General features: G+C 41.8%; 2 protein-coding genes across 5 annotated transcripts in view; both read left to right on the forward strand.

Moving 5' to 3' along the window:
• The window catches only part of wfdc1 (WAP four-disulfide core domain 1), a 23,669-nt gene extending 14,013 nt beyond the window's left edge, over positions 1 to 9,656 (forward strand). For all 3 annotated transcript variants that reach the window (XM_017310942.1, XM_017310941.1, XM_008436475.2), the window contains 5 exons: positions 6,377 to 6,572; positions 6,646 to 6,729; positions 6,944 to 7,084; positions 7,839 to 7,889; positions 7,970 to 9,656. In XM_017310942.1, the coding sequence (XP_017166431.1) occupies positions 6,377 to 6,572; positions 6,646 to 6,729; positions 6,944 to 7,084; positions 7,839 to 7,889; positions 7,970 to 8,028 (531 nt within the window). In that variant the 3' untranslated portion in view covers positions 8,029 to 9,656. The remainder of the gene's footprint in view (positions 1 to 6,376; positions 6,573 to 6,645; positions 6,730 to 6,943; positions 7,085 to 7,838; positions 7,890 to 7,969) is intronic.
• A 610-nt stretch (positions 9,657 to 10,266) lies between these two features.
• The window catches only part of dyrk4 (dual-specificity tyrosine-(Y)-phosphorylation regulated kinase 4), a 35,543-nt gene continuing 30,399 nt past the window's right edge, over positions 10,267 to 15,410 (forward strand). For both annotated transcript variants that reach the window (XM_008436478.2, XM_008436479.2), the window contains exons 1-2: positions 10,267 to 10,313; positions 12,286 to 12,355. In XM_008436478.2, the coding sequence (XP_008434700.1) occupies positions 10,282 to 10,313; positions 12,286 to 12,355 (102 nt within the window). In that variant the 5' untranslated portion in view covers positions 10,267 to 10,281. The remainder of the gene's footprint in view (positions 10,314 to 12,285; positions 12,356 to 15,410) is intronic.

Below are 15,410 nucleotides of genomic sequence, written 5' to 3' on the forward strand. Positions count from 1 at the left end.
TGTGTCTGTGGGGGTGTGTGTGTGTGTGTGTGTGTGTGCGCCCTGCTTGTTCTCTCGGCTCGGTGTGGCTGATTGATCGTCTCTCTCTCCGTCTTTCTTCTCCTCCTTTTATTCCTCAATCTTCTCACTTTCTGACTGGTTTCTGCCCTCGCTGGCCTAGAAAACTGAATATTTGCCCCTTTGCTCTCCTTTCTGCCCCCGCCCTTGGTTTTCTGCTCTCAGATCTCCGGCCGTCCTGCTGGTCTCTAATCGGACCTCGCTGAGTCGTTCTTTAAATCGTTTCATCTGCCGTGTTTCAGCTTTTTCTCGAGCTCATCCAGGAAAACCAGAGATGTGCAGAAAGATAAATGTGAGCTTTGAAAGAAAATAACACCTTTTGCACCTAAAAATAATCTAAACAGAACTTCAACCTGACCTGATTTTTTTTTGTAATTACAGGAATTTCTGATAAAAACATGAAAAATTAAACGAGTAGCGTGAGTAAAAATCTGGAGACTAAAAGTTGCTCATCTTTTCTGAAATGTTCACAAAGCATCTCAGAGCTGCTAATGTGGCAAAATGTTGAGCGGATGACCTTTAGTGACCCTGGAGAGTCTGCAGCAGGAAGATGGCGGACAGAGCGACAGGAAGGAGAAACATTCTCCGTGAAATGAAGCCCTGCCAGCAGCAGGCTCTGCTGCGTCTGCCTGGTTTTCCTTTATTTCATGTCCAGATAAAATAAGTTTATGCAGGCAGCCAATCACAGCTGAGCATTAATATCAAACAGATGACAGTAAAACAACCAGCAAACAGTTTTCTATAAAAAATCTGAGAAAACTCCGTGTTTGTTTTTGTGTATTTAGTGGAAAACTGAGGTTTATGGTCAAAGACGAATAATGGGCCAATAAATTTTGACTTGATTTTAAACATCATCGTGTGTTTTATTAACTTTATTTTCTAATACAGTATGTATGATGGCGCCATGATTGGCTGACAGGTTTTAGCTTTGTGCTACGCCGCCCCCTATGGGCCTGGCATGATTAAAACAACCTGCAGGTTCGTCTGGATGACGGCTTTTCTGAACCAGTCTGGAGTGAGTGATGGTGTTTCAAACTCTGGGCAGGTGAACTAATCAGAGGCCAAAATCACAAAACAACCTACAAACCAAGGGAAAAGTCACTGATCCACGAGAAATGAATCCAAATGTACGAAGAACAAAACACAGGATAAGACGCTGAACGCAAAAGAATGAGCTAATAAAAAATAAAACTGTAATGGCTGTAAATAACTGAATATGTTGAGACTGTTCCTAACAGTAATAAATGTAAACATACTTAAAGGAAGATGAAAGAAAAGCACCAACATGCATTTCAGGATTATTTAAAGATGCTACAGAGTCTCAGAGAATGCAGAAAACTGAAGGTAAAAGTTGACGTTAGCCCAACCTGGGGCCTGATGTTAAACCTCCTGCAGGCGCAGCGCCACCCGGCTCAGGGATCTGCCGCGGCATGCCGCTGCATCGTGGCTTTTCCCTTCATGCGAAGTGGAGCCGAGCTTTCTGACTCCACCTGGTATGGAGACGGAGAGAAACAGTTGTGCCTCCCTGTCTTTGTCTGACCAGCTGTGAATCTTTAGCCTTGGGCTAAAAACACGGAGCAGAGGGAACTGCTGGCACCCAACAGCATCCTGGTTCTAATAAATAAATCCTGAATGAGCCCTTCCAGGAACCCAGCCTCAGTCTGATCTGACTGATAAAACCTGCAGATGAGTGGAAACAGGCAGATGCTTCAGCGCATGTTTAAAAGGTCCTGATATTTCTAAATATGTCCTCGATCAGCTTCACAGATTTTTATATTCACGGAAACCATCTGGCCTGCAGCTTGACCGAGAACCGAGCTATGATGGACGCAGAAGTTGGAGACGTTCCACATGAACTGTCTGAACTTTCTGATTGGTGTCCATGAAATGACACATGATTGGTTACAGGGCAGTAATAAACTGGAAACATTTAAAAGACGGCAGTTTGTCTGTTTGGAAGTAAAAACGCACGAGAGAAGAGTGTAGACTGTTGCACTGTTCTCTGCTTTTAGCAAATTAATCAGGCTGATAATCTGGATTTTCTAGTGGAAGTTTGAAACAAAAGAAATCAGGATTCAGTTCTGTAGTTTTGGTCGTGGCAGCGGTGGGCAAAGTAACTAAAACATTAACGGCGCTAAGTCATAAACATTAGATCTTCTAATGCTAAAGCGCTACACCAACATGGTATTTAGTAGAAGCTAATGCTAAGGCGCTATACCAACATGGTATTTAGTAGAAGCTAATGCTAAAGCNCATGGTATTTAGTAGAAGCTAATGCTAAAGCGCTACACCAACATGGTATTTAGTAGAAGCTAATGCTAAGGCGCTATACCAACATGGTATTTAGTGGAAGCTAATGCTAAAGCACTGTATCTACATGGTATTTAGTGGAAGCTAATGCTAAAATACTATACTAACATGGTATTTAGTGGAAGCTAACGGTTCCATGCCACTAATTCTCTAAAATAATAAGCTAAATAATAATAAAGTTTCACAACATATAAAAGTTCTGGATCACTAAGATCACATTTTTCCTTTCAGAATAAAACAGCCTTATTTGTTCATTTTCAAACTTTTCTAATGAAATGATTCTTCATATCCGTTCAGAATATTCTTTTATAACAACAAACCCTGCACTGTCTGCTGCTCACATTTTTAACGACTGTTTTATTTAAACTGTGTTTTTTTATCCATCAGTATTTTGGTCCGTTTATCGTTACTCCTTACTCACCTTTAGCTCTTCGTTTGTCTGGAAATCTGTTTTTCTCTGGAGCCGGATGCAAACGCAGGAGCAGGAATTTAAAGCTGCTCTTTTCCTTCTTTAGTGCGGGAGCTAAATGGCTTCAGGTGGAATATCTTCATCTTCTGGTTTAATTTAATTGACTCCGTGCTAAACCTTTAAGGTCTTTGTTGTTTTTATCCTTTGCTTTTTCATTTTAGTTTATTGGAGGGTGTATTGTGAGATGAATGAATGAATGACTGCAGAAGGATTCCTGTTTCCTGCTCTTCCACAAAGGAAGCAGAGGCTCTTATCTGTCTGAGATCTCGGTTTGGAATCACAAACGATCTGGAGCCAGTCGGGCCGAGAGTAAAGGGAAAATAACCTGCAGAGATCAAATGTTACAGCAAACCTCACGCTCCTGCTTTCAACAGAGGATAAAAGAAGCTGCAGACGATGAGGGGCGTGAAAACTGAACAGCCCTGCTGGCGGGGGACGATGAGAGGGCAGGCCGGCAGAACGGAGGGAAAGTAAACACTGAAACATCAGAGAGACGGCAGCCGGATTGTGTGATAAAGCTCCGGATTAAAGCATGGTGGCCCATCTGGCATCCGGCGGCAGGAAGAGACGGAGCAGGAATCTTCACACAGACGCTGGAGGACGGATAGCAAACATGTTTAAAGAACCAGTAGCTGGATGATGATGTTTCCAGAAGTCAGATGTTGGACGTGCTGCATGTTGGCAAATAAACACAAACTCACATGAACAGGAAGGAAACACTTGAGCTTCAGGAAGAAACAACGAACTGATCGGATGTGAGACAAGCAGAGAGGTCAGAGGTCGTTAAGTTATTAAGCAGTTAGAGCAGATTTTACAGAACTCATTCATCAAACCGCGGTGGGAGGCTAATTATCAGATACTAACAGATGGATAGAAGTTATCTTAATGTTTCGTTAGTCAAGGAAAACAAACCAAACGTAGCTTATTGATGCTACAGCAAGCAAATGAAGTATTAAATAAAGCTGATTAAACGTCTAATAGTTAAAAACTGTTTATTTGGTCTTTAGTGTAGAAGAAGAAGCAGAAGGCCTTCCTGCGATCCGGATCTTACTGCGACTCCTTCTGGGTTCCCCGCCCGCCGTTTCTTCACTTCCTGCCGTGATGCCGCCAGAGGCCGTGATGCCGCCAGAGGCCGTGAAGCCGCGATGCCGCCAGAGGCCGTGATGGGCGGCCGTGATGCCGCCGTCGGCGCCAAACCTTTTCATTTCTCTCTTTGCGGTTCCTCTGGGATAGCAGTTGGTAATCCTGCCAAATAAACGACCCACTTTAACGATGGTCTGCAGCCCACAGACTAATTACATGATTACAACTCTTGCATAAAAAACGAGGATTTCTCTGAGCGAGTTTTTAGGGACGTCCAGGACGCTTGGTGCCAAAACAAAGGAGGAAAATGGTTTTTAATGACTATTCACATATTTTTAAACACTTTTCTCACCTTACAACCACAAACTTCAATTCATGTTTCTGGGTTATATCTGAAAAGTGTGGTGTGCATTTGTATTCAGCTCTTTTTATTGTTTCTCCATCAGCTGAAGTTTCCACCTGTTTCTGATTTTTTTAAACGGCTTCAACTCCGTTTGGTTGAATGGAGAACATCTGTGAACATCAGTTTCTAAGCTCTGCTACAGATTCTCAAGAAGATCTAGGTCTGGACTTTGACTAGACCATTCTTACACATGAATATGCCTTGGTCTAAACCAGCAGGTTTTAGCTTCTCATAAACTAACTGGTTTTCTTGTTCCTGCTGAAGAAAAATCAGTCACACAGCATCATGGAAGCATGAAACTTATAATTGATTGATTATTGATTAATTTCCCCACCATAAAAAGTGGAGGCTGACCTGATAGAAACCAGTTTTTCTGCTTTAAAGCAGCTTGTGAGGCGAATATTTTCAGCAGTAAGACACTTGACTCCCTCTCATCCAACGCCTCCTGCTTGGTGCTGCAGTACAAGTCGCCGTTGTTTAACACACATGGGTTTTATTACAGCAAACCCTCACTTCACTTTTTCTCATGTAGTTTTTCACAAAGTGTCTTTAAATTCACGGAAAAACCTGCAGCATGGTCACATTTACATTTTTTTCCCCGTTCCATGTTTTCTCCTGTTGCTAAAACAAAAAGTGTGAAAGTTGAAAGTGTTCCTGGTTCCTCACTGGTTTAAACTTTATTTCACATTTACAGCCACAAACCTCCAAATGTGCCAAAGTGCAGCTTACTTTATTTCTCCGCTGCCTTTTGCTGCCCTCTTGTGGTCTAAAGATAAAATGACCAGCAGTCTGTTAAATACCAACTGTGGAGATTTTTATATTTAAATAGCCAATAAAGGATTTTTGTTTTTGTATTCGTCCTCTAAACTCAAAGTTTTATGTTTAATCTTTATTTTGAAACTTATAAATAACTTGTTGGTTTTGGATGAACAGTTTCTTTTGTGGCTCTGAATTTGTGGCCCGAGGGTCAGAATGGTTGTTTGGGTTGTAAATGTTGCAGATCCCTGACCAGGGACAGTCCTGGCCTGTTTGGTGCCCTGGGTGGCCAACCCCGCTGCCCCCCCTCCAACTGCTCCCTGCCCCACCACCAGGGGGCGCTGGCATGCTTCATAACACATCCTTTAAATCAGACAAACTCAGAATTAATTTTAATATTTAATTTGAAAAATGTGAAAGAAACTAGAATAAAAGTATAAACACCCACAGACACAAACATGTTATATCATGAAGCTAAAGGGTATTTTTTTTATGTAAAATTAACTTTTTTGAGGTTTCCTTCATGACAAACCTGGAGTGCTGCTTTGATCCTTTCGTGCATGTTTGAGAAATCCTTTAATCTCCATGGCAACCGTATAAAAACGCCTGGTTGGACCTAGCCCCGCCTTCGAGACGCAGCTCCTCCCCCACTCAGCTCCTTCAGACTAGCCAGCAGTAATTAGCAGACAGCTGCTCAGAGCAACGCTGGTAAAAACGTTAAAGGGTTAAAGAGGAGCCATGTTGGGAGCTTTTAAAGAGACAGAGGCCCAATTTCAAGGCTGTAAATTATGAAGTCAAATTTCTTTTCTCTTATATATATATAGACATTTTTAACAACTGAAGGTAAAATAGTTACCTAATTATGCTACAAAATGGTGCATAAAACTGCCTCTTTAAAGTATGCAAAGTATGCAAAAATAAATACTGTAGAAAATAAATACAATTACAATAATTTATTTTGAAATGTAACCAATAGTCAGATATTTATGAAAAGTGTACTATGTTGTGGTTTTTATGCTTTTAAATGGGCTGTACTGGTGCTGAGTTATCAAATAAATTTGTAATTCGACACCTTTATGCTTAAAAGAATAATGGTTTGAGTCAGTCCAGCAGTTTTTCTGCATCGGCCTCAGATATCGGTATCAGAAGTGAAGATCGGTGCATCTCCAGGTCCAGGAGCTCATGCCGCCCATCAGAAACCGCTTCTTTCTCTGACCTAGGGACGTCCAACCCTGGGGTCAGAGGTCATCATGCAAGACACAAACCGCTTCTCAGTCCAGCGTCCGTCTGTCTTTCAGGACTACGAGTACCCGAGCCACCCGCAGTCCGCCCAGCACCAGAAGAACGACCGCTGCCCGCCGCCGCCCCAGATGCTGCCGGAGCGGGCCTGCGACGTTCCCGGCTGCCGCTCCGACTCCGAATGCGAGCGCCACAAACGCTGCTGCTACAACGGCTGCATCTACGCCTGCCTGGAGTCCGTCCAGCCCCCACCGGGTCAGCATCCAGCAGCTGTCAGCCGGTTCTGGTTCACAGTGGCAGGTGATAATCAGCTGTTTGTTTTGAGCAGTTCTGGACTGGCTGGTTCAGCCCAAACCTCGATGGCTGGGAGGAAACGGATGGCTGCTGGACGGACCGGAGGAGGTTCTGCAAGGTGGGTCCAACAGGAACCCCGCTCAGCGCCGTAGAAAACATTTTCTCCTTTTCTCAACCTGCCCTGACACGCCGTCATACATTCTGCTAATAATTTAACTAATAATGTCTTTGCATTGAGTGAACGTATTTGTGGGTCTCATTCACCCAGATCTGACTCATTTTTAACATTTGTATTCTCAAATAAAAGCTTGTTCTGTGCGTCTGTCTGCCAGCGGAAGCATGCAGCACCACGGAGGACGGAGACGAGCCTCTTCACTGCCCCACAGGCTACGAGTGCCACATCATCAACCCCGGGAACCCCGCCGCTGGCGTCCCAAACCGGGGCCAGTGCGTCAAGCAACGCGCCAACTCCGGTACGACTTTACTGCCCCCTGCTGGCTGGACGGTCGAACTGGAGATGCTGTTCACACTAACGGACATATCGATAAATAAGCAACGTTTTCAACTCCAAACCCGGAGTTTCAGGAAGCATTAGATGCTACATGTTTAGCATTGAGATGTTATTTTAGGCTTGAAGCGTCACTGATAGGCTAACTGCTTTTAGCACAACTTGAACACAGCAGTCGGATCATTTTGGATCAGAAATCAAACCGCAGGGGGCCGAGAGAGAGAAGCAGCTTCGCTGTCTGTTTGCTTGTGCGTCATGAGATTTACGGGTGTACCAGAAACGAGCGGATACAAAGGTTCCGGCCGGAATGTATGAAAATAAATAAATAAAATGTGTTAAAGTTCTTCATATGTTAAAATCTATGTGATTAATTAATCAAAATTAATGCGTTAAATCCTGGCTCTACTTACCAGCTGTTTCTCATTCATTGATAATCAACAGCGTAATTTAAAATGAACATTTCAAAGTAAAAGCATACACATAAAACCAGATAAAAAGCACATTATGCTTGGTGTTGTGGAGCAGAATGTTGTTTCAAACTGGAACAACCTGGAAAACAAACAACCAGATGAGCTGGTGATTGATTTCCAAAACTGCTGAGAGAAATATTAAATTCACGTTTTGAAGGAAAGAACACCAATATTTCTAATTCTAGTCCAGTACAAGCCATGAATAGAAGATATTTAATGCAAGGTTTTGTTTTTGCTCTCTGCCTGCAGATGGACGAGGTTTGAGGCACAAATACTTTAAGGACTACAAGGACTACTTGGGTGAGACGACTTGGAGAGTTGGAACAAATTCAAGCTGAGAAATGAAGCCGACCTGCAGCTGAATGTCGTTTTCCTGACAGGATCCAGTTCCACCAACGCAGTGGGCTACGAGAAGCATCATCACAAGCATCTCGGATGACGACACGTCGGATTTGATCTTCTTACAGTCAGCATGGAAAAGCTGGAAATAAGATTACAGCTATTAGCTTGTTTATTGTTCGTGTTCCAGAGCTTCAAAAGGCAAAAAGAAAACAGGGGGAACAAAATACTAAAACCTGTTCATCAGCTGATCAGAGGTTTAGTTTTAAAAATCTCCACAGCTGTAATATCTTCTGCTGAAGCGATTAATCAGATTTATCGCAATTAATTTATTATTGAAATAAACATGAACTGATAATTAATTGTAGTAAATAGACTCTAGATTCCTGAGAGAACAGCACAGTTGGAGCAGAAAACTAAAATATCAACATTTTGCATTAAAGATAAAAACTTGCTTTGTCTATAAATCTGGCAGTTTTAGCTTCACCTGGTTCGGATTCCATGCAAATATTAGAAGATTTTTAGTTTCAGATGCTACATATGATCAAGTGTTTACTAAAGGAATGCTGTTATTGAGTTTAGGTAATAAAATACTGATTTTCTTATTTTAAAAATGAATTTAATTCTTTGCTTATTTGCAGTTTTTAAAGTATTTCTAATACAAGCTTAAGAGGTGAAATGAGAAATCTGCTGATTGCGACTCGATTAATCAGCTGAAACAATCCGTGAATAAAAACCCTGAGCAGCTGATGAACATCCTGTTTAGGTTCTGCTTTTTGCAGCTCTGAGATTTTAATCTGTTTATTCCAGTCATCATCTGCTCCTGCTGTAAAAACAGGATGTTTGTCGTCAGGCGGCTTTAATACGGCCTCAGATGTTGACCCGGTCCAGTTTGATCTCCTCCAACCTGAACCGAGACGGATCTCAGGTTTGTCCCTCCGCCTGCCGCCTCATCGAGCCGCCGCCTGGCGTCCTGCTATCCAACCAAAGAAACGCTGAAGGTGTTCAGGAAAACAAAGGAGAGGCCCGATGTGGACCAAAGCTGTTTGTAAAATCTTTTTTTGTGTTTTCTCATTTTTTCCCCGACAACAATCCAAACAAACTGGTCACCAGTAAGAACCAGGACCACGTGGCGCTCGTCTGCGTTCTGCCCAGAGTTGGTAAAGCGGACAGCGAGGGAATAAATCCAGCTGCAGGGCTGACATTTCTGCTTTAAACCCCAACATGATCTCAGAGGCTAAATAATGAAAAGCAGAATAAAACCCAGATGAGTGAAGGTTGGAACAGCAGCTGGGGCTTTAAATCAGTTACCAAAGGGTTTTGGGTGTAGTAAATAATAAAATATTAGTTATTAACATGTCGGCATATATCCATAGTTTTGTTTTAAAAGAAAGTAGGTTGAATTAGTTGCTAGACCAAAACGAGCTGAAGTAACATTTTAACAAACATCTGATCAGTTGTTTACGTTTTAACAGGGACATAAAAGCTGATATTATTTAATGAGATAATAAAACTTCTGACGGTGTTCCTGAGAAATGATGACGGAGCAGAGAGGATTTCAGTAATAAATCTGAACATTTGTTTTTAAACTGCAGCAGCTTTATGCTCTGTTCACATGGTGCTCTGGTTTTTACTGCCCAACAGAAGAATAAGCTGAAAACTAGTTGAATGTCTCTCTGACTGGTGCTGCATCGATTCCACTTTAATAAACCTTATGACTCAAACTTGTCCCTTTTGTCATCTTCAAAATAAAATGAAATCTGTTTTTTCACCAGGGGATTTAAATGTAAATCATCCATCAGTTGTGATGGGCAGGACGTTCACAGCAGGGATGCTATTTAAAATGAGTAAAACCTGCAAATACCAGCATGTTTGTGAACTTTCAGGTTGTTGGGAGCGATGATGAGAGCGCTGGGAGGAAGGATCTGTGGAGAAAACTACAAGTTTTTTTTTTACATTTATATTTACAAGAAAAAAATCTGAGCAAAATTAAAGGAAAACTTCCAGGATTTGCTGTGAGCAGAGATGGTTATAGAGCTGAAGAGGTATCACTCCTTTACTTTCTCGCGTGACTTCAGGTGTTTTCTCACCACTTAGTGTTTGTATTTATGATAATTTGAAGACTGAATGAATAATAGGAGGATTGTGAAAGCCGGAACCGGCTCTCCTGCTGCGGCAGCATGCGGGAAGCACAGACCCCGGTGGGGGTGGGACTCTGTCACACCTGAGCACCTGGCCGAAAGCTGCGTCAGAATAAAGGTGAATCGGTGTGAGAGCGGGTTGCTCACTGCGTCCAGCTGCCCGCCGTGTGCCGGTTCTGGTGTCCGGTTGACCTTAGCTGCGGGTTATCACCATGAACACGCCGCGCAAGACAACAGAGAAAAGGTCAGGCAGTTTTATCGTTATTTAAGGTTTGTCTTTAATTAGGGGGGAAAAACTGTAAAACTTTATGCTGCTAAGAAAATAATTGTGTTCATGTTGGAGGCTGGCAAAATTAGAAACTAATATTTTGAGGTAGTTGAGATTACTCAAAGAAGTGTGATTTATATCACTAAACTGCTGCATTTAACCATTTTTTTATTTACTAAAATTGATTTATAGTTTTCTGGAATAAACTGTAGAAAATAAGAAATTTCTCATCAGTCTGTCAGTTTTATTTTCTTAGATAACTAAAATATATCAAGATGATAAATCAAAATTCTTTTGATACGATTTTAAATGATGAATGATACGCTAAATGCTCACTCCTGGTTTATAACCGAGTCCAGAAGGTCACTGTACAAAAACCCAACTGAAGATCAGTTATGACTCAAAAACTCTACATAATTTCTTTGTTGCTGTTTATTTAGTCCAGAATGCAAATTACAGAACTAACCATGGAGAATAGTTTTTGTCTGGAGTTTCTAAAATATATTTTTTTAAATATAAAAACAGGGACAGTTTCAATGCAGCAGGTTTTCATTAAGTTATTTTCTGTTTGATTCACTGAAACATATTCGCCGTATTTTGCAAACTCACCATATGCTAGTTTTTCTTAACAAATTTTCATCAAAGATAAGATATAAAAAACAATTTTAATTAATTTATAAAAAATTGACCCTGTCCACAGAAAATTCTCCCAGAAGTCTTCAGGATTATCACCATGTTGCTTTTTAGACTGGCCTTTGTGTTCTTTTGGGCCAGCAGCGGTTCTTGTTTTGGATCTCTCCCATTGAGGTCATTTGTGCCCAGTCTCCCTATTTTATGGTTGAATCATGACCTCTGACCCGGAGTTCTGGACCTCCTGGATGAGTCGCTGAAGAGTTGATTGGTGTGCTAAAACATTGATTCACATAAGAATCCTGATTATCGTTTGCTGCAATTTAGAATCAACATAAAATGACCCAAAACTGACATTAAAAAAAACAAAGAAATCCAGTTCTTGAATTTTATTGGCAGTTGGCAAGAAATGCTTAAGTTGCATTAAATCCACCTCAAAATGTCTTAATTCATACGAGTACTATCATATCATGTCAATCAACTTTGTTTTCCAAAAAAAACCCTAAAATGTGAATACTTGTGCTATCTGAATATTAGAGAAATCCTCCAGGACTTCCTGACGTCGCCACGCAGCCGGTACAGGAACGTGCGCATGCGCGGAATACACCACGATAAAGCGGAAACTACAAAAAGTGCCAGATTCCACCGACTCCGTCGACATTGAGGCCAAACGTTTTTTTATTATCAACTTGATTTTTTTATTTTTACCAATTTCCCTGCAAGACCGAGTTCGGAATGGGCTTCACCGTGTTCAAGGTTCGCAAAATGAAGACTGAGCACACCGCTAATACGCTAGTAGCTTAGCTACGCTACAGCAAAGCTAAGCTAACGCCGTAGCATCGGTACCAGCTCTGGTGAGCGGGTTGTGATTGGTCAGAAGTTGGTAGCAGAAATGAGCTCAGATAGTAATGTTCATATTAGCGGACAAGTTGTTGGTTTTTAGAAATCTCATCTAAACATGAATAATTAAAATTGCATTTATTCATTCATGTATCCATCCATTATCTTGCACGCTTGTCCCTAGTGGTGGCGAAGGGAACTGTCAGGCTGGTTCAATGGAAGTGATTCATTAATTCTGCAGGGTAGTAATTAGGATCGGCTGTAACTAGCGACCCAATGCGGTTAACCACAGCTAGTTAATGATTTAACAGGAGGGTTGATCACGTTTTCACAGAGGGGACTTCTGCCTCTTAATAAATAAAACCAACATTTATAGAGTAGATTTTCTTTTTACTCGCATTGTATTTGATATTAAATTTACTTTGATTATCTGAAACAGTTGCTTAATTAAGTGAAACTCGGTTTGCTTTTTCCTCAGAAATGCCTCCAAACACAAACTGGAAAAGCATTTAAAGGAGAGAAAACGGACATTTCCGCTGCTTATCAAGGTACTGATATTATGTGTTATTAATCTATTTGTTCACTTCCTCAGCTGAGTTTTCATTCTTGCCTGTCAAACAGCTTATTCATTATTTTAAATTATAGGGGTTGCCATGTTTTTGTGACATTCGTCCCCAAAGCGACCAACTCTATTTCCAGCCTGTAAAATAAAAACATTATTTGGATGATTGTGATTTATCGGGCTGCACAGTGGTGCAGTTGGTAGAGCTGTTGTCTTGCAGCAAGAAGGTTCTGGGTTCGATTCCCAGCCTGGGGTCTTTCTGCATGGAGTCTCCATGTTCTCCCTGTGCATGGTGGGTTTTCTCCAGGTACTCCGGTTTCCTCCCACAGTCCATAAACATGACTGTCAGGTTAATTGGCCTCTCCAAATTGCCCCTAGGTGTGAGTGTGTGTGCATGGTTGTTTGTCCTGTGTGTATCTGTGTTGCCCTGCGACAGACTGGCGACCTGTCCAGGTGACCCCGCCTCTCGCCCGGAACGTTAGCTGGAGAGGCAGCAGCACCTCCTGACCCCACTGAGGGACAAGGGTGAAAGAAAATAGATGGATGATTTATTAGGGACATGTGCTATTCCTGCACCAGTAGAGAGTGTTGTCGGGTTCCTGTTTGCGTCAGAGAGCGTGACGTCTTAGCCCTGGGGCCCTGAGGCCCCATGCTGTGAGGGGTCCTCTCCTCCGACACCCAGGCTAACCCTCCATGAGTCTTCCTGGAAAGTACCACAGCTTTCAGCTCGCCACTAAATGGAGAAACGCTTTGCAGCAGCACTCTTGTTTCTACTGGACATAAATATTAGAATATTGCACAAAAGTTCAATATTTCTAGACGGTCATCTCAGAAAATGAACCTCGAGGTGATTTACTCCACGTTTTTGTTTTGTAGAAAATGAAAACCCAAAATTCAGCGTCTTCAAAAATTAGAATACTGTGAAAAAGTTAATTAAAGGAAACTCCTGGTGTCATTTATTAAGTGAAAACACCTGCAGATGTTTCCTGAGCCTTTAAACCGTCTCTGACTCTGAGTCAGTCAGGGGAAGACTGCTGGCTGGACAGATGTCCACAAGACAGACATGGACGTCCTTCACAAGGAGGAGACACAAAGAAGCTGGTTGCTTCACATTTCTACTGGATAAAGGATCAATTCAGGCATAATTAGGTCATATTTTGTTTGTCTGCAGTGTTAATAACTACATAGGGACAGTAAGTGCTGCTCTGCTAAACTAATAATCGATCTGCCATTCCTACCTTTTGATCGCTGGCTGGAGGAAAACCTCTTCAAACGCACGTTTTCTTTCATTAACCTGAGAACTGCAGCCGGTCTGAGGCGTGAACTGAAGATGTTAAAGTGCTCAGAAGTCCTTCCTCACTTTCTAAGCTGGGACATCAATGCACCTGCGTCATCGCAGCACGAAATGCAAGCAGCTGCCTTGAACTGACGCATCACACTCCAGAGCAGCAGAGGGGTTTGTTTGTGTTTGTTTTTATGTAATATGACTCACTGCTGAAGCCCACATCCAGCCTTTTACACCACAGTGGGCATAATTCCCTGTTTCAGGACCTGTAGGTATTTTCAACTAATATTTAAATTTATTTTTTCCCTCATTAATGTGCATTATAATTTGTCTTACTGCTTCTAATGATGTAGAGCTTATAATGTTTTGATATCTAATCTGTTTCATGCCCAAAGGGGACGAAGTGAAGCATATTTCCTTAAGCATTAAATATTATACAGTCTCTTATGTTGCCACTGCAAGGGGTGAAACATTTTAGTTGTATTAACCAGTGAATAAATCCAGATATCGTCTGCCACTTCAAGCATCTAGCATGCCGATGTGAGCCGGTCTTTATCATAACATTATATTCAGAAATGAATATATATGTCTGGTATTTCTTAAGCTAAGTTCACACAGCAGGTCTTGATGCTTATATCTGACTTTTTTTTCCGTTGTTGCTGAAATCCAACTTCTGTGATTGTTCATGCTGCTAATTAAATGAGGCAGCAGTTGGACTTCTGTGTGAACGATTTCTGACCCCAAAGTGACCCGCAGAAGAACTTAAGCGTTCCTCAGCAGCGCGCTACTTGTTGCAGTAGTAATGGCTATGAATAGATTTTAACAATTAATCAATTATTGAAATAACCGTCTACTAGTTTAGTAATCAATTAACTGGAGTACACAAACACAGAAAATGGCCATTGCTGTAAGATCAACACACTCAGAGCAGTAATTAATCCAAAAAATTTATAAACTTTGCATTTAAGATTTTAAAAATCTGAACATTTGTTGAAATCTCCAAGTGACAGTTTTAGCTTCATCCGGTTTAAATTATATAAAAGATCATTTTAAAAATCTCCTAATTAGCACCGTTTTCTATTCAGTTATTAATCAGTAAATCAATAAAATAATCCACAGATCATTTCTACACCGTATTGATGAGTAAAGCTGAAGGGCCTGAGATTTCCACATGTTGATGTTAAGGATCAGCATCCTTGTGTTCACTACAGGAATCCTACTGGTGCATTTTAGGCAACGCAATGTTTATTTACAACTTTTTAAACATTATTTGTTTGTTTGCATTTCTATCTGATTCATCAATTAAGAGTAATCGATTACTAACATGACGACCTACAGTCATGTTTTGGCCTGTGGGAGGAAGGAGTACCACCCAGGGAGAGTCGGGTTGGGATTCAAACCACCGACTCTGCAGCTCCAAGCTAGCAGCGCTGCCATCTGGTTTTTTCTGCAGGCAGCGCCGCGGCCAGCCTCTTGCCCCCCTGATGGTGGCGTGTCGCCCTGTCATTTTGCTGAACCCTGGCCTGATAGAGTTACTCATCACAGCTTTGTCCCACGCTGACACCGGACCCTCCGAACTGAAACGGGTCATTTAGAGGCAGCGCTCGCCTCTGCTGACACACATTCACATATCGGTGTCACTGAGGTTACCACGGCGACCTCACCGCCCATCAGGGGCTTTTTGTTAACCGCCGACGGTCCGCTGCAGCCGTTAAATCACCTTTCTACTCATTCAGTGTGTGTGTGTGTGTGTGTG

Source organism: Poecilia reticulata, linkage group LG19 (genome assembly GCF_000633615.1).
Source record: "Poecilia reticulata strain Guanapo linkage group LG19, Guppy_female_1.0+MT, whole genome shotgun sequence".
Taxonomy (NCBI): domain Eukaryota; kingdom Metazoa; phylum Chordata; class Actinopteri; order Cyprinodontiformes; family Poeciliidae; genus Poecilia; species Poecilia reticulata.